The 21,729-nt window shown below is 42.7% G+C and overlaps 9 protein-coding genes across 9 annotated transcripts; 7 read left to right on the top strand and 2 right to left on the bottom strand.

Moving 5' to 3' along the window:
* Positions 1–9: 9 nt before the first annotated feature.
* I206_107311 (uncharacterized protein) lies at positions 10–2,287 on the top strand (the record flags this gene model as incomplete). Its single annotated transcript, XM_019156869.1, has 9 exons — positions 10–80; positions 142–224; positions 287–353; positions 411–531; positions 600–790; positions 867–1,269; positions 1,334–1,460; positions 1,526–1,684; positions 1,776–2,287. 9 exons carry the CDS (start codon positions 10–12, stop codon positions 2,285–2,287), a joined length of 1,734 nt encoding a protein of 577 aa, XP_019009587.1.
* Positions 2,288–3,135: 848 nt separating this feature from the next.
* On the top strand, positions 3,136–4,992 carry I206_107310 (uncharacterized protein; the record flags this gene model as incomplete). Its single annotated transcript, XM_019156870.1, has 9 exons — positions 3,136–3,194; positions 3,282–3,431; positions 3,510–3,787; positions 3,856–3,916; positions 3,988–4,100; positions 4,160–4,182; positions 4,243–4,312; positions 4,440–4,609; positions 4,666–4,992. The coding sequence occupies 9 exons, from the start codon at positions 3,136–3,138 to the stop codon at positions 4,990–4,992; spliced, it is 1,251 nt and encodes a 416-aa protein (XP_019009588.1).
* Positions 4,993–5,681: 689 nt separating this feature from the next.
* On the top strand, positions 5,682–7,822 carry I206_107309 (uncharacterized protein; the record flags this gene model as incomplete). Its single annotated transcript, XM_019156871.1, has 8 exons — positions 5,682–5,939; positions 6,009–6,104; positions 6,169–6,194; positions 6,262–6,427; positions 6,488–6,664; positions 6,727–7,095; positions 7,164–7,468; positions 7,531–7,822. 8 exons carry the CDS (start codon positions 5,682–5,684, stop codon positions 7,820–7,822), a joined length of 1,689 nt encoding a protein of 562 aa, XP_019009589.1.
* An 805-nt stretch (positions 7,823–8,627) lies between these two features.
* I206_107308 (uncharacterized protein) lies at positions 8,628–10,825 on the top strand (the record flags this gene model as incomplete). Its single annotated transcript, XM_070203493.1, has 6 exons — positions 8,628–9,057; positions 9,129–9,538; positions 9,611–9,717; positions 9,782–10,181; positions 10,250–10,428; positions 10,501–10,825. 6 exons carry the CDS (start codon positions 8,628–8,630, stop codon positions 10,823–10,825), a joined length of 1,851 nt encoding a protein of 616 aa, XP_070059594.1.
* A 467-nt stretch (positions 10,826–11,292) lies between these two features.
* Positions 11,293–12,768, bottom strand: I206_107307 (uncharacterized protein; the record flags this gene model as incomplete). Its single annotated transcript, XM_070203492.1, has 5 exons — positions 11,293–11,451; positions 11,516–11,601; positions 11,664–12,129; positions 12,199–12,450; positions 12,523–12,768. 5 exons carry the CDS (start codon positions 12,766–12,768, stop codon positions 11,293–11,295), a joined length of 1,209 nt encoding a protein of 402 aa, XP_070059593.1.
* A 726-nt stretch (positions 12,769–13,494) lies between these two features.
* I206_107306 (uncharacterized protein) lies at positions 13,495–14,067 on the top strand (the record flags this gene model as incomplete). The annotated part of the gene is made up of 4 exons (XM_019156874.1): positions 13,495–13,546; positions 13,609–13,682; positions 13,742–13,817; positions 13,919–14,067. 4 exons carry the CDS (start codon positions 13,495–13,497, stop codon positions 14,065–14,067), a joined length of 351 nt encoding a protein of 116 aa, XP_019009592.1.
* A 634-nt stretch (positions 14,068–14,701) lies between these two features.
* I206_107305 (uncharacterized protein) lies at positions 14,702–15,741 on the bottom strand (the record flags this gene model as incomplete). The annotated part of the gene is made up of 4 exons (XM_019156875.1): positions 14,702–14,964; positions 15,026–15,261; positions 15,329–15,480; positions 15,574–15,741. 4 exons carry the CDS (start codon positions 15,739–15,741, stop codon positions 14,702–14,704), a joined length of 819 nt encoding a protein of 272 aa, XP_019009593.1.
* Positions 15,742–16,499: 758 nt separating this feature from the next.
* Positions 16,500–18,558, top strand: I206_107304 (uncharacterized protein; the record flags this gene model as incomplete). The annotated part of the gene is made up of 9 exons (XM_019156876.1): positions 16,500–16,740; positions 16,807–16,908; positions 16,980–17,045; positions 17,105–17,323; positions 17,381–17,456; positions 17,518–17,756; positions 17,825–17,955; positions 18,016–18,313; positions 18,377–18,558. 9 exons carry the CDS (start codon positions 16,500–16,502, stop codon positions 18,556–18,558), a joined length of 1,554 nt encoding a protein of 517 aa, XP_019009594.1.
* Positions 18,559–20,464: 1,906 nt separating this feature from the next.
* I206_107303 (uncharacterized protein) lies at positions 20,465–21,347 on the top strand (the record flags this gene model as incomplete). Its single annotated transcript, XM_019156877.1, has 3 exons — positions 20,465–21,034; positions 21,122–21,221; positions 21,298–21,347. 3 exons carry the CDS (start codon positions 20,465–20,467, stop codon positions 21,345–21,347), a joined length of 720 nt encoding a protein of 239 aa, XP_019009595.1.
* Between the last annotated feature and the right edge of the window lie 382 nt (positions 21,348–21,729).

Raw genomic sequence — 21,729 nt, 5'->3', positions numbered from 1 at the left:
GTTTTCAAAATGCATATTTCAAATCTACTTTCGATCTTGATTCTTTTACAATTGGAGCAGGTATTAGCTTGGACAGACCCGTAAGTACGCAATTTGTTAGTCTTGATATGAGTAACTCATTCAGATTATTCACACTCTCAGCTTCTTCGTCATTCAACATGGTCCAGATATAATCACTAGTAGGATCGATCCTGTAATCTCACCAGGAGGTATCTCTTCACATGGTATATAATTTCATTAATTTCATTATCAGAGATGTAAGAATGAAAATTGACTTATTATGCAGTACATTCAATTGTGGGATCATCATCTTTCAAACCTACTTATACATATGAGAATTCGAGAGCAGGAAGGTGAGTACATGTTATGAATAGATTTTTGGGTAACATGACTGATGTATGGTTTTGTAGGTGTACAACAGCTAATATAGCGATTGATCATTCAAATTATTGGACACCTCAATTATACAGAAAAAGGGACGATGGGAAATTTGATTTGATTAAAATGAATAGGGCGAATACGTATTATTTGGTAAGTGGAAAATGGACTTGAACTTTTCATTACATTTGGAAATATTGATGAACGAAAAAATAATTCAGATGAGGAGGGGAAGTCAAAATGAACAAGTATACGATTTTCCACCTGGATTCAGGATGGTTGCTGGAAACCCATCTCGAACGACATATAATGCCTCAAATTACGCCGATAATGCAATTTCATACGTTTGTTTAGGTGTAAATGGTGCACGTGAAACTGGAGCTTTTCCAACACAAAGTTGTCCTAATGATCTGTGAGTAATATTATCTTATAAAGCATGTATAATCATAACTCAACTGATAATCATGCGAAATATCGTTTTGTTTTAGACGTGCTCAAGTATTTTTCCCAAATTGTTGGGATGGTGTAAATACATATTTACCAAATTCCGCACATGTAGCATATCCACTCTCACAAGGATATAATTCTGGAGGACCTTGTCCTAAAACTCATCCAAAAAGAATTTTATCAATTTTTTATGAATTCCATTTTACAGATAATTTTGAATATAAAGAAGGATCTAGAATTTGGGCAACAGGTGATGATATTGGTTATTCATTACATGCAGATTTTACTTTTGGTTGGCCAAAAGGATTTTTACCTACTATTTTCCCTTATGGTGAACAATGTGCTGTAGATTTTTCTTTAGAAAATTGTCCTCCTTTAAAACCCCTCATGACTACAAATGGAAGTGCTTGTACACCTGATCCAGGGTTACAAATCGTAAATGAGGTATGTGATTATACCTCATGAAGATGATGGTGAAGATAAAGCTGATAGGTTAAACATTGGATAGGATATTGGTACGAATAATCCGATTGTTAAATTACCTGGAAATAATCCTATATGGGGACGAAGTGGACCGAAAAAGCCAGATCCTAATTATAAAGAGACTGCCCAGTTTACCACTTCTACCATTCCCAGTGAGTCTTCGCGTACGTGATTATCGAATTTGCGAAGTTAAAACTGATATTGGGTATTCACTCAGTTCCTTCTGGCTGGAAGAAAGTAGGATGTTTAGCTGAACCTTCCGGATCAAGAGCTTTGACGGCTGCGAGCACTACGAATCAAACGATGACACCTACTAAATGTCTAAACTTTTGTGCTTCGAAAGGCTATACACTTGCAGGAGTTGAATGGTCTGTCGGTGAGTCCTTTCTGACCATCAAGCATACTCTTTGCCTATTTTATGGACGTGCTCAGCAATAATACTGATCAATAAGTTTGCCAATTATCAGAATGCTATTGCGGTAATTCCTTGACAAAAACCTCTTTATCCGCAATTGATAATAACCTGGCATGTGATATGCCATGTAACGGCTTAGACTACTCTGCGGGCTATTGCGGAGGATCATCAAAATTGACAATCTACCAAAAGTCGAACAGTGCAGTCGTGTCCTCTTCCGCTTCTAAAGCTTCGGTATCCACTTCAAAGGCATCTACATCCACTTCAAAGGCATCTACATCTACTTCGAAAGCTACTTCAACGAGTAGAGCTACTTCTACCTCTACCTCGAAAGCTACAAGTAGAAGTACCAGTAGAACCTCTACAACTACCTCAAAACAAAATTCAACTGCAAAAACCTCAACGACTACCAAGAAGACTACGTCAACTTCCAGCTCAAAATCCAGTTCATCTGCCAAAAGTACATTAAATATCAAGAATGCGTCTTCTACTGTCAAAACAAGCTCGGCTAGTACTTCGACAAGTACGAAGTTGGCAGGACATAAAAGACGTGAACTTCATTAGTCTATATTGTCACATGAAGCATTTCATTGTATCTCTGGCTTTTCCTCTGGCTTTGATAGCTTTGTTTGGTTTTCTCCGGGGCATGCTTCTATCTTTGTACTTTCTTTCATATTTGCTGAAATATCTGTAGACCTATTGCTTGATGCATACATGTCAAATTGAAAGCAAGAGCATTTGTAACCGATCATGAACAACAGATAACGCTAACGTTATCGGCGGTCTGGAAGATCAGTCACGCTCTGAAATAAAATTACCATAATTTCGGTCCGAAACCCCTTAAAATCGCGTTTCATATACGAATTTTCACACGAATTAATGTGTAATTTGCTCCTTTCTGGATGCATTTAATCCGCAATCTTCCAATTGATCCGAGCTTCCCCTTAGTCTCGTGCCTGTATCAAAAAGCAAAGTCTGGGCTATCGAAATGTTCTCCATCCTTTCAAAGGAATATATAACAATCGGTATATGTCATCTAAACCTACGCTAAGACCACCTTTAACATGTTTCATCACAATGCATTTTCATTATCCTGGCTCTGTTCATCCTGTTTCGATGAATTGCTGACAAATCAGTCAAGTCTGTTGAGTTTGTTGTGTCATCTACAATAAGTGTATATGCATATGTTACACTTCCTTTGTATTTCATTTTTGCATTGCTTTTTGGGATTATACATGCTTGAAGCATTGTAACGTCGTTCTTTCAATATCTTAACTCGCATCCCTTCTTCGTAATAACATCTCTTCGGACTTGTCGCAATCACTGTCGCTCTCTTGCTCTCACACGTTCATTACATTACATCACATTAGATATCGAATCCTATAAGCAGGATATTCCAATAGAAAATCGAGATGTCAAGTCTATTCGCCCTTGTTGCGCTATTAGCAGGTGTATCTGTCTCAGCCGATCCGTGAGTATGTGTTTCGTCGGCTTGAGCTATCGCCCTCTTTCCGTGTTCCAAAAGGCCAGAATTGACGCTGAAATCTTTTTCGCACAGTTTCTTCGTAGTACAACATGGTACGGCAGCGTTCACTACAAGGTTAGATCCTATTGTATCTCCTGGAGGGGTATCAAGTCATGTACATTCAGTGATAGGATCTTCTTCATTCAAGAATGAATATTCCTATGACAACAACAGGAATGGAAAGTAGGTTTTGAAAGTCTTATTTATCTATCAATTGTTTCCGCCTTGATGATTTTTGCATGCTGATAATAAATGAATTAGATGCACTACAGCTAACATCGTTGAAGATCTTTCCAATTATTGGGCCCCCCAATTATATAGAAAACAAGATAATGGTACTTTTGAACTATTTAAGATGAATAGAGCAAATACATATTACCTTATGAGAAGACAACCTGATGAAGAAGTACATGAATTCCCACCTGGTTTCATGATGTTAGCTGGCAATGCTAAAAGATCAACATATGACGAGAACGATTATACCAATGCTGCAATCAGTTATACTTGTCTAGGAGTGAGCGGGAAAGCTGATACTCATGGTAAGTCGATAGCATGAGAACGTACATTTTGCTCGATGAGAAAGTGTCGCTGATAATAAGAAATATAGCTTTTCCGGAGTACAGCTGTCCAGATGACTTGCGAGCTAATATCTTCTTCCCAAATTGCTGGTCAGTTCAAAATAGTCCATGAATTTTCATACACCGGGTAGGACGGCTGACATGCAATCACGATCTAATAGGGATGGCGTGAATAACTGGTTAGAAGGTAGTAAACATGTTGCTTATCCCGCTTCGGGTGGACATGATTCAGGTGGTCCATGTCCTGCGACTCATCCTAAACGAATAATGAGTTGTAGGTGATGGATCACACCCCACTTGCGTCCGGTCGTGCTGATGTGACTCATGCTTCAGTATTCTATGAATTCCATTTCACGGTGAGTGCTCGTACGGCCATGAATAAATGCCAAGACTAAGATTGACGATTCGATACATAGGATCGTTACGACTACAAATCTGGTGCCAGAGTTTGGGCCAATGGAGATGATGTTGGATACTCGCTTCACGGTGAGTCAGCTCAAATCCTCCATCCGCTTGACTCCTTCCAATTCGCGACCCGACGCATATATTCTAGATGACTATGCTGCGGCCTCATCTCAATCCTGCGACTGACAAATCTGATCCGTGCATGCAGGTGACTTCACCACAGGTTGGCCAACAGGTCTGTTCCCCAAGGTGTTCGATGCTGGTGAATCATGCAATGTAGGATTTTCTATCGAGAATTGTCCTGTGCTTGAACCGATCTTTACTCACAACGGTGGTGGGACATGTACACCTGATGATCCTAGTGTCCTTATCGATGAGGTTAGTTAATCATCCAGTTATTATATACCATCACTGACAGTAGCTCAACGATCTAGGATGTCGGAGAGCATGGTGCTATCCCGGCTCTTCCTGGGAATAACCCAGTCTGGTCAGGCAACGGAGCACCAGCTGCTGCCAATAGCACCGTATCTGCTTCATCTGTCATTAACTCTGGAATCTCTTCCTCTTCCATCTCTGTAGCCTCGTCCAGCGTTTCACACAAGACCGGCACCTCTACTTCATCTATCGTGTCGACCACTACATTCCCTTCTTCGACTTCGGCAAGCGGTATCGGGGCTATCAACTTGGTCGCTACCGGAACATCAACCACATCGGGTGGGAAGTGCAAAGCTAAGAAAAGGAGACTGCCAATCCAATTATGATGATCACGTTAACGCCTCGATACGAGAATGTCTCAAGGACCTTTGCCCCTATTCTTCTTTGATGTCAATATTCGCTGGTCGATGTTTTGATAGAGTGACGATAAGTGAAGAATGCATGATGCGTATTACTGTAAATCTGATGAAGTCCCGTATGATAATTGTGGAGGCTTTGGGTTGGAATCGACGATTTCGCTTATTAAGCTATTTAGAGCCAAGAGAATTGTCAACCTCCACCATTTATTTTAATTTTCGGGTTATAAAGAAATTGGTAAGCAGAATTCGATTGGAATCGCTTGTATGTCATTGGGAATCTCTCAAGTACTCGTACAGATCCTTTCCAGATCGAGTGTCTTCAGGGTAAATAAGCTTGCAAATACATCGTGATTGCCTTTTTTATACCCCTTAAACCTCCACATGCCATAGTATAAAAATATCAGTATTATAAATTTCCACCTCCACAGAAGCGATGGTGAAACTGCTTAGAAATGGATTATTCAGGCGTTTGAATCGTATTGACACCTTATGCAAATTATATGGAGGTATATAGAACAGATATGCGAAAATGATGAATGATCTCACTTCATCTTTCGTCCTGTCTCAGAGTTTTTTTTCCTGTCTTGTTTCACAATACATCGATTTATCATTCTATTACCCCATTCCAAGTAGCCCAGTCTAGTGGTTTGTCCACCATGGCATCCAGTACATCCCTGAAAACAATGGTAGATCTCGAAACTAATTTCCCAAGACATGAGTCCATCTCCTCAGATAAGACCTTGTCATCTTTGGATAATGGCGAGAAAGTAACGACGAATCCACAAACTGGCGATGACGCTACCGAGCCTTTGGATAAAGTAATAGGTGAGAAATTGGTAAAGACTGCAGAACCTAGAGTCAAACTGTCACAGAGTAGGAAATGGATGTTGTTATTGGTTTTCAGTGTCGCTCAGGTGAGTTCAAGCAAATATACACATCGATGAATGTGATGAATTGGAATGTTAATTGTTTCCCATTTATAGTACTTGGATGTTGCGGCTGTTTCTGGTTTGTTCATATTCACCGATTCGATAGCGAATGATCTTGGAATTCTGTATGAGGCATCAACATGGATTGTTGTGAGTTGTATCAGCTTGATCTCGAATATCAAGAGGCTGATAAAGAGCTGATTACTTGTTGTAGACCTCATACGTTGTCACGTTCTCGGCGTGAGTTTAGCCTTTTAACATGTGTCATCGCCTCGTAGAGCCAACTAATGGATGAAAGCAATCTTAGCTTCTTATTGTTCTTTGGAAGAGTCTCCGATCTATACTCCGCTAAACCGGTATTCGCATGGAGTTTCTTCGCCCTCGGTGTTCTGAGTTTGATCATATCATTCTTAACCAATCAATTCGCGTTCTTCGTTTTCCGTGCTTTAGCAGGTATAGCAGGAGCCGGTACAGTAAGTGCCCATGTACCACTGAAGACGTGTAGACAGTGATTGATCGCACTACAACATCAGATCCCATCTGCGTTTCGATTGATATTGACAATATTCGAGCCTGAGGAACTGCATGTCGCTTTGACTCTTTTTGGACTTAGCGGGGCAATAGCAAATGGAACTGGATTAATAATAGCTGGGCTATTTGGCTTCATCACAGCAGGAGGGCAATTGGCAGCTTGGAGATTCTTCTTCAGAGTGAGTGAACTCTGATCCGCAGTGTCATTCGAAGTTGTGGTCGATACTAATATGATTTCTAGATGATCACTGCCATCTGCATTCCTTTCGCTTTGATCGCTCTCATCCTCATACCCAAGACCAAAGGCGAAGCTACCAGTGAATGCACCACTTCGAAAGATCGATTGAAGAGATTGGATATAATAGGAACATTCACTATGTTGTTTGCTATCGTCCTTCTGATTCTTGGACTCACTTTGGGAGCTTCATACGGATGGACAACCGCTAAATTTCTCGCTCCATTCTTACTTTCATGGCCACTTTTCATCCTGTTCTTCATTTGGGAAGCCAGATTACCTGAAGGATATGCTTTGATACCTCCTGAATTCTGGAAAATCCTCAATATGCCTCTTATGATTTTCGTTGCGCTTGGTATTTATTCATGGTGGAACGTAAGTCAATTGCATCATGGAATCTGTAATATATGTTTAATGCTAACAAACTTGTTTGAACTGTGTAGATTAATCAACTTTCCCTTATTGAAAGATTCTTGACTGTTTTCGATGAAGAACCGATAATTGCCGCACTCCGAATACTTCCCTCGGGAATCGCAGCTGTACTTGTTGCCCTTGTCATGCCGAAGTTACTCTCTAAAGTAAAATCTTACAGATGGGTGATCGCTACTGGTTTAATCCTTTGCGCTACAATGTACATTTTGATGATTTATTCTCATGGTGAAATCTATAATGGTCAGTATTGGAAATTCTTATTTCCTGCCCTCTTTGTAGGAAGTGGATCAACAATGGCAGTCTTCTTAGGTGTGAAGTGAGTCTCGTCGCTCATGGTATATAATCATTGCTTTGTTGCTGACACTTTTGATTTCTTAGTATCACCGTGATGACTTCGGCTCCAGCATCCATGTCAGGTGTAGCAGGAGCTTTACTTCAAGTCGCCCTTCAATTAGGAGTAGTAATCGGTTTATCAGTTCAAGCTGGATTATTGACGCTTTATGAAGGCAATGTCAAGAATTTCAAGAATGTTCAAGCATCTTTTTGGTTCGAATTTGGCTGGTTGATTTTCAATGCAATCATGATAATCTTCTTGTTCAGGAATGAAAAGCAAGGTAATGATGAAGAGGAAGAAGTCACAGGAAAGGGAAATGTACCTATGATACACTAATTTATGTTCGACAAATTATAAATTAAAACGGTGATAATGACTTTTTGACTAACACTCATACTATATATAATGATAGAAGCTAGATTGGTAAATGTACAAATGTGGCATGTATAAACCATACATGTCAGAAGACGGTGTGCCTGACTGGCTGCAAGTATGTATCAAACGCCTGAACATTCCCGGAATAAGAGATAGAAGCATCGTTCACGACCGTACAATGAGTGATCAATCGGTAAGAATGAACTGCCAAGCTGAGCCATGCGGAAGCCACGATGCTTATCTGTTCCCTATCAACGGATCCATTTTTACGTTATCCAAAATCGCCTAATCGCGGGATTGGTGGGAGGAGCTCCTCTCATTTTCCTTTGAAGGCCGAGACACAACACAAGATGCGAGAGGTGCATACCCAATACAATCACATCTATATCGCCTTTGACCTGCCCCGCAATCAGTATATCTCTCAAGCTCTCTTCGTATCATTTATCGCTTCACCAAAGATATGTCGGACAATATCGCAACGATCCTCCCCAATGAGGCTGTCTTGGTGACGAGAGGAGTACTGCAGCCTTTTCAATGTCCGACATGTGCGAAGCGCTTCACCCGATTGGTAAGCCATTGATTCACCTCGTTCTACTCGGCGTATTGTCTGGGCATGGCTCATTTAGATGGCATCCCTTTGCCCTATCGTTTCGATAGGAAAACCTGAAACGACATTCTGCTCTCCACGTCTCGCCGGAAGACGCGACTACGTTTCGATGCGAATATTGCACCTACATTTGCTCGTCGTGATCTGAAACGTAGACATATGACTAAAAAGCATCCTGAACTCAGAGAAAGATCAGATTCTCCTCGGATTTCAACAAACAACAATTCAACTGACTCCATACCAAGTGACAAAGACAATGGCACCAAAGGCAACGGCAATCGAAATGTTGTCTTGGCTGACAGGGATCGAAGTCGGATTTCACGATCGCAATCGTTGGCACACCCGAGATACCCATCATGGCCTAGGGAGGCTAGCTATCCTTTTGGAGAACCCGGCACGACAACGGGACCGTCGTTATCTGAGACGCAATCATCCTCGGATCGTCCATATGTTCCTCTAAGCCATTTACAGCAAGATCACCATTTACAAGCGACTGATGACAATGCCTACGATTCGCTCGTGGAGTTGCCAACTCCTGTGTCTACTCAATCACTGAGATTCGACTTCAGTGAGCCGAGTGTAACTGGTCGTAAGTTCAATCCTCATTCTCATGTCAGCCAATCTCGTCAGGTTATCTGTATTGACATCGTATAATGCCAGCCTCACCACCTGTACCTGTCTGGACGATGCACTCACAACATATACCTCAGATAACGTTGACATCAGCACAGATTAGCCTTGGACTGCACCTTTTCCTGGCTCACCTGGCTCCTTCAATCCCGTTCATCCACATACCCACTTTTGACGCTTCTTCTGCTCCCGAACCATTGCAGCTGAGTATGCTCTCCCTTGGCTTCCAATTCCTTGAGGATGTTAACCAAGCTCAGACTCTTTCATCCCATTGCTATGAGCGAGGAAAGCAAATATTGCGTGAAGATGAGCCAGAATACTCAGGAGCGACTCCTCTTATTACGGTGCAGAGTTTGCTGCTTCTCCACTTTTATGCGGTTTTTTACGCTTGTGGTGGTCAAACGAAATGGGGATTGCAGCTGTGTGGCAAGTCTGTCGCTGTAAGTCACCATGACTAGATTTTCGTACCTAGAGAAGTAGTGATACAACAACTGAATATTGTATGCTCTTAGATCGCAAGGAGAGAAGGATTGATGGACCCTTTACCTTCAAGGTCGGCAGTGACAAGCGACCTCAACGCTCTTTGGACGCAATTTATCAAATCGGAGACGCATAAGCGGTGAGTCGACAAGGACAATGTCAGACTTCAAACTAATGCAATCGTGTCGGTCTTTGCGTTAAAGAACTCTTTTCTTTGTCTACCAATTTGACGCGGCCTATTACCTGATACTATCCGAACCTCGAAGGCTGTCCCATTTGGAGATGAAACACGATATGCCTTGTGCTGAAGGACTTTGGACCGCTCCTGATGTCAGTACTTGGGCTCATCGCTCGATCATCGGTACAATCGACCAGTCCGGCCCGAGTTCAGGGAGCGGAGTAACCTTTGCTGGACCAGGACAGGAAGGGGGACAAAGGTACATACATGTTGTTCGCTCATGGATGTCACCCTCGGCACAAGTGCCGTCCGTCCCTGTCAGTCCATACAGCGCATTGTTAGTTGTACTTTTCTGCTCGACTAGTATGAGGGAAGTTAGTGGATGGAGTACTATGACTGGAAAGATCTGCTTTGAGCGATTTGAGGTAAGTCATACATATCCTGTAAAAAGGGTTCAATGTGACGCTGACAAACAAACACTTCATTCGTATAGGCTTTGAACGCCTCGTTACAAGCTATTGAGCCCGTTGTGTGTGGTCAAGCGCCAAGTGGAAATTTCGCAATCGAGACGGAGGTGACTTGGCGGATGACCATGATTGAGCTTTTACTGTGGAATCCCTCACATACAAACGGTCTTGTTGAGCAAAGTCTCGATGCAGCTATGGCTGCTGCGTGAGTATTACATGGTCAGAAACCATCAAAATTTGTTCCTGGCTGACCTATCTTTTGAATTCACTTATATAGAATCACCCTCTCCACTGCACAATCGATCATCTTCACTCCACAGGTCTCAGACTTGTTATCACCTCATCTGCTCTACTTCCTAACTTTCCTAGAACGCACGGCAGTAAATCCCACTGAACTGCCTTGGGTGACTATCTACGCCTTCAAGGCGGTACTTGTGGCGTGGCAACTCGCTAGAGCTGGAAGTCCAGAAGTGATTCAGACCGTAGGGATCGGTGGTGTTGATCAAATGGGAGACTGGGTGAGACGCGTATTCAAAAAGAGGGAAGCTTGGAGAGTTGGGAAACTTGTAATGAAAAGTTTGGAGGAATTGGAATCAATTTAAGAAGCCCTTCTTGACTCCAATCTCTAATCTTTAGAGCTGACATCTGGAGTCCGGCTATTTCGGGAATTGGACGTGAGGGAAACTACGGAGAACAGTTCTATAAGTTGTAGCTATAGTCGGTCTTTGGTTGTACTTAGTTAATGTAATACTTGACATCACCCCGTATTCCATTCTTTGGGCATAAAAGAGTCTTGAGAAACCTAGCTTATCATGTGCGTCCGTGAGGTGAGACCATACCTCGCCAGCTTCAGATACAGTAGGTCGAAACCCACGAAATCGGACCTTCCAACGCTGCACAGGATGCACACAAGCATCTATGTCTCGCGTACTTAACACGGAAAGATCGTTCTCATTTCCAAATATCTGGAAGACGGGATTCGATACATGCGAATGACGAAATGAGTACCCAGAACCCTGATTTATATGATACAACATCGTACTCGAAACGGCGAAGTACCAACAAAAATCTATACTGGTAATAAGACTTGAACACCAAAGTATTCCCTTCTTTGGTACAATTTGCCTTTGTGCAATATTTGGTCAGCACCAAGTCTGTTTCGTTCTTGATCAGTAGGATCGGTAGCTTCGGCTATTTGGATCTCTCGCCATTGTTGATTAGTTGGAACCTGAGAAATCGATAAAATCAGCTGGATGTAACAAAGTGATTCGTAAGATGGGCTGGTAGCTTACGGGAACACCTTGATCCATTATTGCTTTAAACTCTTTATAAACACCTTGCTCTTCAATACAGCCTTCCCTTTGGATGAGGGGTGACTCTGCAGAAACACAGTCACAGTCAGCTCTTGAGCAGAAATATTCCTTGCGGAATGTGTCTCACCTTTGGCTGGGGTCATTCTCAAATCGCCAACACTAGAGTTGAAGAGCACCAAACTCAATCTCTCCAGATGCAATTGATCCGCAGGAGGCTGGTACACTCTATGACGGGTAGCCTTGAAGTGGCCTCCGGAAACAATTTCAAGGGTTTCCCCGATATTGACTACTAAAGCTCCGGGTCTGTAAGGAACATAAACCCATTCTTCATTGCGTGTCCAGATCTGAAGGCAAGAGACAGGCACGGAGAAGAGTAGAGTAGTCATTCCAAAGTCTGTGTGACCGTGCATTCGCATTCCTTTCGCACATTTTGCTGTTGCGCTATCAACCGGTCGGAAGAGAGCATGACGGAAGTAACCTTCACCAGTGGGGGTTCCATGAGATTGAACATTCTCCCATAAATAGTCTTCTGGGAGTTCCAAGATTCTGGAGAAGAGAGCTAATAGTCTTCTGTTGACGGATTTTGTCAAATACTAAATGAGGAAGATGGTCAGCAAGTCAAGCTCATTGATATCGATTGTATAGTATGTGTTGGAACTCGCATTGCAGAAAGCCTCGATCTCATCCATAAATGGGTGAATACATGTTGGCACTCGGTTTTCTTGGTCAGCCCACTCTCGTGGGTACCAGTTGAATTGTTCTATACCGTCTGGAATTCCTCTGTGTTTCTTGAAACCGTAAGGGTGTTTGTAACCTGACCATCGTCCAGTATCAGGATCGAAAAGAAGTCTTTCCTTGTCTTCTTCAGAAATGTTGTTGTAAAGGTATTGAGCGAGTGCGAACTGTCTGTGAAGCTACAAAATTAATATGACAAGTCAGTATATGCTATGAAGAATTTCTCGGCTAGCATGAGTTTTATCGCTTACCTGCTCAAGAGAGATACCATAGTCTTCCAAGAACAAGAATCCATCATCCCGAATAGCGGCTTTCACTTGGGCGATAAGAGCGTCGACAACAGCTGGATCATCGGAATCCATTTTAGAGAGCTCGATGACTTGGAGTTGGGCGAAATTGTCAACCAACTTGGTGACAGGAGGAGGGTTCCACTCTGGAACGAAGGGTTTGCCTTCTGCATTTGGGGAAGGTGGGCTGAATTTTGGTGTGGCTGGCATATCGTGATGAAATCCCTTATCAGATAGAGATACAAGAGGTTGCAAGTTTGAAAAGATTGTAAGATAAATTGCAGATATTATTGATCTTAAGTTGACAATCTCAAGTAGCCGTCTTATATCTCATGCTATCTGTTGTGATTATCCCGTAAATTCGTCGTCATTGTTGCCCCTCCCGATAACGCATGCCATTACCCAAATAGAAGATTCACTCTCCAGAAGCACCCGAATGTACTAGGAGCTCCGCTCCTGCATGTGACATTGGATGATGACAATATCAACCCCACGCCATGCTGTCGCCTCCGCCTTCACCATCTGCTCCGCCCACTGCTTGAAACTCGTAGTGGATACCCCAGTCCGTCAGTAGCCGGTATTACATTTCAGACGTCATGGTCGCTCCTCTCAATGACCGGCAGCGGAGCTCACAAAGCTATGATTTCTGAATCTAATGTGAGGCTTATCGGTTTTGAAGATGCGATAAATCTTTCGGGACCTATCAACGCGCGCTATTATCAGCTTGTTGACAAACGGGTGAGAGGAGCTCCTCCCGGCCAATTTCGGTATATCACCAGCCGGTTGAGTTATGTCTGTGGGTAGCAAGTTAAAAGATATCAGGATATCCATAACCCATATTTATCCCATGCATTCGTCTAAGATTTGGACTCTTGTACTTAAATTTCACATTCCAGCCAAAAATATATCACAAGAACCAAAAGAGTCGTCGTCAAGATGTCCCGGGAATTAATCAGCAGCGAAAAATTCCCCACCAAACCTCACAATTGTAAGTTGGTGGACTGCATTGATTGGTTAGAATGCCTGAGCTGACTCCTAGTCAAATGGTAGGTCCAGCTGTCAAGGTACCCGGACTCGTTTTCTGTGCTGGTCAAACCGCCACTGGGGATATCAAGCAAGCTACTGTGAGTCATTTTGCATGATTCCGGAAACCTTGGTCTCAAGCTGAAAATCGACCTATCAGCGAACTGCTTTACAAAACTTGAAGGAAGTTCTTGAACTTGCTGGATCTGGTCTTGACAAAGTTGTCAAATACAATGGTGAGTCACCAGGTCCCTCTACCTTTTGATTCATAGTTATCTCCGGCGTTTTCTCATACTTCTCGTTCTCAATACCATTTGCTGACGATCATTTCCTGCAGTTTACCTCGCCGACATGAAAGATTTCGCCGCCATGAACGAAGTATACATTGACTTCCTTCCCCAGCCCACGCCTTCCCAATCTTGTCTTCAAGCTGTCGCTCCAGGTGCTGGGACTGTAATCGAGATCGAATGCATCGCTCAAGCTTAGATAGGATTTGATCCGACAGGGAAAGAGGTACCATCATTATAGCATTTTCATCCACATTGCATGTATCGTTCGACGTCTTCAAGATTCATTTTTGACACACCAGCGGCGTGATTCGTTTGCACTTGCTCCCATGACCTGTTACGGAGTTATTCACTAAGGATTTGAGTCTCTTTGATCAAAATGACTTCAGATAGCCCTGTACGTAACCTCTGGCCCCTGCAACCAGCAGGCTGTGGTGTACATCATTTATGGCAGAGCTTCAGTTTATACATCTCAATATACTGCGCGAACCTGTTTCGACATCTTCCAGTGGTGTTGAAGCATACAGTCTCACTCATCCTTCTTCTCCCCAGTAATCTGCAACAGGCGTAAACCCAGCCCAGCCCACCTCGCGAGTTCAAAACGGCCAAGATCTTATGTATATATAAAACCTAGAATTGGTCAACTGATTAAGGAGGTGGGTCATCGTGATAACAATGGGATCGAATTATTGATAACAATATACTGCCAAGTGACATGTGAGAGCTGTGGCAAGATGCTATAGAATACATGCAGAAGTCATACTATGAAAATGCCTAAATGAGTCTATAATTATGAGAGTATCTGAGAGCCGTCTTGTAAACAAACCCCACTACTATGATCTCGCAACCTCTAACTCAGCGATGTACCAGTTTTGAATGGCCTTGGTATCACCAGTTATAGCAAGTGAGTCAAATGTCTTCTTGTGCTCTTTGGCAAGTTCACCGTTGTTGGATAACCTGGCTACCCATTTGCCATGCTTTCGAGCGGCAGCAACAATGTCTTCAAGGGCTTTGGTGAATTCAGGTTCATCACCTTTAGCTGGAACGTAACCCAAGATAGATTGAGCAAGATCATTTGGACCGATGAAGACGACGTCTAGTACAAACACATTAGATACACGATACTATCTGAAAGTAACTTTGAAAGCTATACTCACCAACACCTGGTACAGCAGCGATAGCATCAACGTTCTTTAATCCTTCAGCTGTTTCTATTTGAACCATCGTTAAGATGGTTTGGTTTGCACTTTGCATATACTCAGGTGTAGTAAGACCGTGACCTATAGCTGGGAAGGCAGAACCTTGACCACGGAGACCCTGTGGAGGGAATTTAGAATATCGAACGACAGCCTCGGCTTCTTCAGCGGTATTGATCTGAGGTACCATAATACCACTAAAGAAAGGTTTTGAGTCAGCGATGCTAAACTGTGAGCTTGGTTAAGGGAAGATGCGAAACTTACTGAGCACCAGTATCCAGAGCTCTCTTAATGATATCTGGTAAAGGTCCTCTGATTCGGATGATTGGGGAAACGCCAAGGGCAGAGATAGCAGCTACTGATTGGTGCATAGCGTCATCTCCGATATGACCATGTTCACAATCAATGATTATACCCTAAAAAGTCGGTATCCATTGTTAGCTCAACTCAAGCAGTATTGGACCGGAAAAGGTTGGTAAGTAAGGGCAGAATCGAGCTGGAAGACTCACATCAAGACCGGTTAATGCTACGATTTGAGCATGTCGGACAGAGGGAATGGCCATAAATGTCATCATTGGCTTCTCATCTTTTTTCAAAGCATTGAGCAGACGAAGTCGAGGATTTTGGATTGTGGTGGTATGAGCTGTTGGATATGATGTAGAGCCGTCAGAAACCATTATGTATAATTCTGCTTACTTGCTATGGAAGGTTTTTAACAAGCGTTACTGATTGAGGATATCAAGATAGATAGAATAGACAATTTTTCTGCGATGAAATGATCAAGTTGACAAGTAGCAATTTCTTTTTAACATATGTGATCACATTGGCACATCGTCTGGTTTTATTGATGATGCAGTACATGTCGCTGCTCCCCGTCTAAGAGATACCGATGAACAACGCTGAATGACGGCGCGTAACAGCCGATGTGTCCGAGAGGAGCAGTCCATCAGCGATGTATCACGATATCCATCCAACGAGGAGCTCTGTACATGTCATGTGTGGAGGACCGCATGACCGATAAGAACAGTCTGTTATCGCATGCAAGATCCCTTTCCCAAGGAATGTTTCCAAGATACAGTAACAGTTGGCGCGAAGGTAGAGACACTTTGAGCCGCGGAACCAATGGGAGGAGCTCCCTTTTACCAGATTTTTTTCACTCCTCCGCGCCTACACAGATCCCTTACGTACTGTATCCCTCCTCCCGCAATTTACTACCTTTCGGCTCACCGTCGCCTGGCTTGCTCCGTCGTGTCAATAACCTTATCTGTACAATTCGATCCTCAAAGTAGCCAGTCATAAGAGATATAAATCGCATCGTTGGCCATGAGAGCTGATGTATATCCCCACTGACTCAACGGGTAACAGTTTTTACCAAGCCAAAACAAGCCTTACACGAATTCGATACACCTAGGAAAAACCTCCTTCGAACATCAATATGAGCGCTGTACCAGCGTACAACACTAAGACCGGTGACGAGGTCACCGACGATGTCAAGGACCTTACCGAGACAACTGTTGACTACGTCGATGATGATAATGGAAATGGACACATCAATCGGGAACCCGAAAGTCTTCGAGGGCTCAGCGATGAGGAAAAACAAAGACTCGAAAAGAAATTGGTCCGAAAAATGGACTTGATCATCCTTCCTATCGTCGGAATTTTATATATCCTCAATTGTTAGTTAGCCAATGCTTACGAAGGTGAAGATTTCTTTACTGACCCTTCGTCTTGAACTTTCACAGACATCGATAGACAAAATTTGGCTGCTGCTAAACTTCAAGGTATCATGGAAGACCTTAACATGACTTCAACTCAATTCGCCACCGCTGTCTCCATTCTCTTTGGTAGGTCAGAGAATGTTGTCAGCTGTTCTTGCTTTAGAACTCAGTCGCTGATGACATTTGACATACAATAGTCGGTTATTTGCCTTTCCAAATTCCTTCTAACTTGCTCATTACGAGATTCAAACGACCGGGAATGTGTGAGTATCGATGGATGGCCTTCCTATGCAGCTTGTGTCTAACGAGTCCTTTTCAACAGACATATGTACCGCTGTCGTAATTTGGGGGGGTATCTCCGCTGCAACAGCCGCCGTGCAAACATACAAGCAACTTTTAGCTGTTCGTGCTATCCTTGGTGTCGTCGAGGCTGTATTCTTCCCCGGTGCAATTTACTACCTTTCTGCTTGGTACCCTAAGCGAGAGTTGGGCAAACGTCTTGCCGGTTTGTACATTGCTCAACAATTCGGAAACGCGTTTGGTAAGTGTCATCTCCGAACTCCTCATAGATCATCCGCTTATTGTTGTTCCCTTACAGGTGGTCTTCTCGCTGCTGCTATTCTACAGTTGAAAGGTGTCCATGGAATCGCCGGATGGAGATGGTTATTCATCATGTAAGTTAAACTTGATTCCCCATTCTCATCCGGGGACCAAATCTGATGAGTTGGATGACAGTGAGGGTTCTGCCACCGTTGGTATCGGTGCCATCTGTGCTCTTCTTATGCCAGAATACCCCCACAACGCAAGGGTCCTCAACCAGCTCGAAAGAGACTTGGCTGTTTGGAGAATCGAATCCGAATCCGGAGCTGCTGAAGGCCATGAGGAAGTTGGTATTCTCAAGTCATTCGGTATGGCTATGAAAGATCCAAAGGTTTACATGCTCATCTTCATGAACATGATGAGTCAAGGTCAAGGTGAGTCTTCAACTTAAAGATGAATCAAGCGAAGAAGAGACATGAGACTGACATTTCCGTAAAAACAGGTTCAATCGCCAATTTCTTCCCATCTATCGTCAAGTCGCTTGGTTACGGCAGTACCCTTTCCCTTGTTCTTACCGCTCCTCCTTATATCCTCGCTGGTATTCTGTACTACTTCTTGAGTTTATGGTCTGACGTAAGGTTCCCCTTATCCACTCCTTTATATTTCAAATATTAACGGGTCCGGATATTGCAGAAACGACACACTGTCTACCCTTTGATTCTCATGTGCATCTTCGTCGCTTGTACAATGTACATCATTCCCATGTCAACTACTAGCCTCGGTGCAAGATACTTCAGTATGATGATCCTTCCCGTATCATCTGTGGGACCTCAAATTCTTCTTTTCAAGTTCCTTAATTTGCACCTTGCTCGACCTGTCGCCAAAAGAGCCGCCGCTACCGCTCTTATGAACGCTATTGGAGGTACTTCGAACATCTGGGCTTCTTACTTATATGACGCCCCCCCTCACTATTTCAAAGCCTTCGGAACTCGTAAGTTTCATTCAACTTTACCCGCATCTTGAAGGAGCATTGCTAATATGGAAGATACTATAGTCATCGCTTGCGCTATCGTCTTTGCTTTGACTCTCACTTTCTATAGATGGTTCGTTCTTAGAGAGAACAGAAGACTCGATTCTGGGGATCTTGCTGCCATTGAGAAAGTCAAAAGAGGTGGTGTCACTCAGGAAATGGTGGATCTCGGATGGAGATACGAAATGTTCGATGGCCATTTTTAAGTTGCCCAGAATTTATAGATTCTTATATGGGTCTTGATTGATTTCCGGGTCAGGGATGAATAAAGTGGGAAACGCTTTGTATTTCGCTTGTAGGTTTACTTTAGAGTACATTGGTAATATTGGTATAACAATTTGAGTATATACGTTTGTCGGTGGTCGAAATGCATTTTGTATACGGATACCAAGCAGCCTGATGCACCATTATTCGCAACTCATAATGATATGTAGTGAATCGCAACTTTGTGTAATCAAAGTCAGATAATGTTACTTCTGATTGTCATGAACCTGACCCAATCAGGCGTTATATGTAGGAAGAACCAGAATTCCTACGGAGATGGTGATTATCGTGACCCTTTCATAGGTGTAGTATCACAGCTGTAAGGTAACACCAATCATCCTATGGCCTGTACTTCCATCATGCGTAGTTGTATGAGGATGCTGCCAAGAACAGGTTCAAAAACTTCAATAGTGCGCTTTAAGCCGTTGCCAACTTTCTGCAGATGCTAGCTTGTGAATCATCAAATTGGTAATCAACGAGGTTCTCAAGCTGAAAAAGGCTTCCCATTCTTGAATGTTAACAATCTTGACGTCTGCAAATGGTCTACTCATAGTAGCCATTCTTAGGATCCCTCATTCTGATAGCATGAACCGTTTTCTGTATGTAGGGTTGATGAATTGGTCGAAGCATCGTTAGTCCAAATCAACAGAGTCTACATAGGAGTAGAAGCGAGAACGACTGATTCCACGATCTGACTAGCGAGCACTAAGTTGCCTAAGTAAGGTAGATACGCATGATCTTGCTTACCAGTCCTCGAAATACCTATCGGTCAATAACGCGAACCAATCACTGAATTGCATCAAGCAGGGCTTTGTCGAATGCAGGGATGACCTGCTATCCTGTCGAGCGGACAAATTCACCTACTGAAAACCTCAACGTATTATCATTGCCACTTGATATCGCTGAGACAGGAGCTTGACTCGCAAAGCTGAAAGTGATTCGTACACAACCATCTTTCGAATTTCGATTGATTGATGTTCAACTAATACCGGATCTTCCGGAGTAGTCCAGTGGGGCAATGAGAGATGACGTCAGGTAATTACGGCCTTCAGGGTAATTTAAACTCAAGGCAAGTCAGGGACGAGTAATCCGAACCTGACGATACTTCAAATGTCGCTTGTCCAGGTGGGTTAGGTGTATGGGGCTCGGAATTAAATATCCGGTACATCTCTTCTAAACTAACAAAGTGTTTCAGATGAATGGAGCTGAAGCGTGAGAGAGCAAGAGAACAGGGGGAGCAAGGGAAAATCGCAGGAAAATTACGAAATAAGGAGATCTTCATAAGAGCTAAATGAACGATTTGATGCTATGCCAAATGGAATTCCTTGATTGGTCTATCTCAAGTCACACAACCATGTTTGTACTCATAGATACACATTGATACACAAGGAGTAACTGGATCCCATATTAGTTGTGGTCCATCTATTCTTCTTTCTTCTTTGATGGAATTGAACTGCATAATATCTTACCATCCTTTGAAATTGACTGCTTTTTAAGCTTACTAGAATATATACTTGGATACGCCACCTCAGTCCGCGTCATTCACAAAAACGATAAAAGGATCGACATTGTATCTGATATCTACGAGTATACGTCATTATATCACTTATCTCGTTGATTCTCTTTCATTTTGATTCCTTTTTTGTCAACTTTTGCAACCTGATTGCTTCTTGAAGTTTTACACGATACAATCTTTTTCTACAGATTACGATATCCTTCAATAACAAGAACAACGATATTTTTTACAAGAAAGTCAGAACCTATATACATATTTGGGTGTTTTTATCGGAACATTTCCTCATCTTCCTCATTTGTACTCCTCTCCGCCTTACACAATTCACTGGCAAGATGCCGTATATACCGCCAGGAACTAATCAGATCCAACCAATATCGATTCCAATCGAGAAAACCCATCAATTGGCTTTAGATAAGATACCTAAAGATATACCCCCGAATCCATCGAATGAAGGAGGAAGTCCGAAAACACCAAGACCAGCAGAGAATGATGAAACCAATCATGCAGTCAAGATACCACCATCTAAAGAGAGTTCAATCGAAAGTATAAGTTCAGCGATAGCAGCTACTTCTTTATACTCTTATAAATCGACACCACCATTAGAAGACGAGGATGAATATGAAGAAGGGATCAAAACTCAAAATCTTTCTTCCCCTGCTACATCTTCTGTAATTAGTTTACCTGAACAACAACAAGATGATAAAGTGAAAACTTCAAGATCTGATAGTAGTCTACGTAGAAGAGTTAATGAAGTTGATCAAGAAGAAGTTGAAGAAGAAGAGGAAAAGAAGGTTGCGGGTGAAGAAGTTGAACCTTCCACATTGGAAGATAAGCCTAATACAACAATTAGCGAAGATAAGACTGCCTTCGATTTATATAGACAGGGATTGTATGCGTATACCGTGAGTTTAATTATACGATCATTTCTGCTCGGAAGATAATATCCTGGTTAATCGGAATTATGCTGATCGTTGTGCTTGATCACCTAGCACACCTTATGGATCCAAGCCAAATTATCGTCCTCCCGAGCAGAGCGTAGGCGACAGAGCGTATCGATAAGTGGTCAATTTGGAGCCAAACAAAGTGGAAGTGAGTTCGCGTCGATCTATCTCAGACATCTTTTTGCTTGACTCTTTGCGCAACTGATGTGGTCATTCATTTTCAGTGGAGAGGATGGCTGCTAAGAAAGCACTCGCTAAACGCCTTAACGGATGATATTGCCATCTCTACGACAAAGCTCCGTGCTCGCATCTCCTATTTCCTCAATTCAATGATACCCCTATACTCGAATATAGCTCTCATGCCGGCTAAAGCATGACCAACATGTATCCAATCAATCGAAATCCAGCAATTGTACAATACCCCTCACTATATATCACTTTGGGATTTTTGTGAATTACCATCACTTTCTTACCTTGTATCGACATCTCACATCCAGTCTCTTGCGGTTTGTATCGAAGTTTTGTCTATCGAACGAGATCCATATGGTCTAAAGGGAGTGTAGAAATTAGAAAATACCAATAGAAGACGAAAGAAAGATGATTATATATACTTTTGTGCGTAATACCTAAACTCATGTCATGTATCCATAGTCACC

This window comes from Kwoniella pini, chromosome 10 (assembly GCF_000512605.2).
Source record: "Kwoniella pini CBS 10737 chromosome 10, complete sequence".
Lineage (NCBI taxonomy): Eukaryota > Fungi > Basidiomycota > Tremellomycetes > Tremellales > Cryptococcaceae > Kwoniella > Kwoniella pini.
Note: the sequence above shows the minus strand (reverse complement) of the source record. Positions and strands in the feature narration are given on the sequence as shown.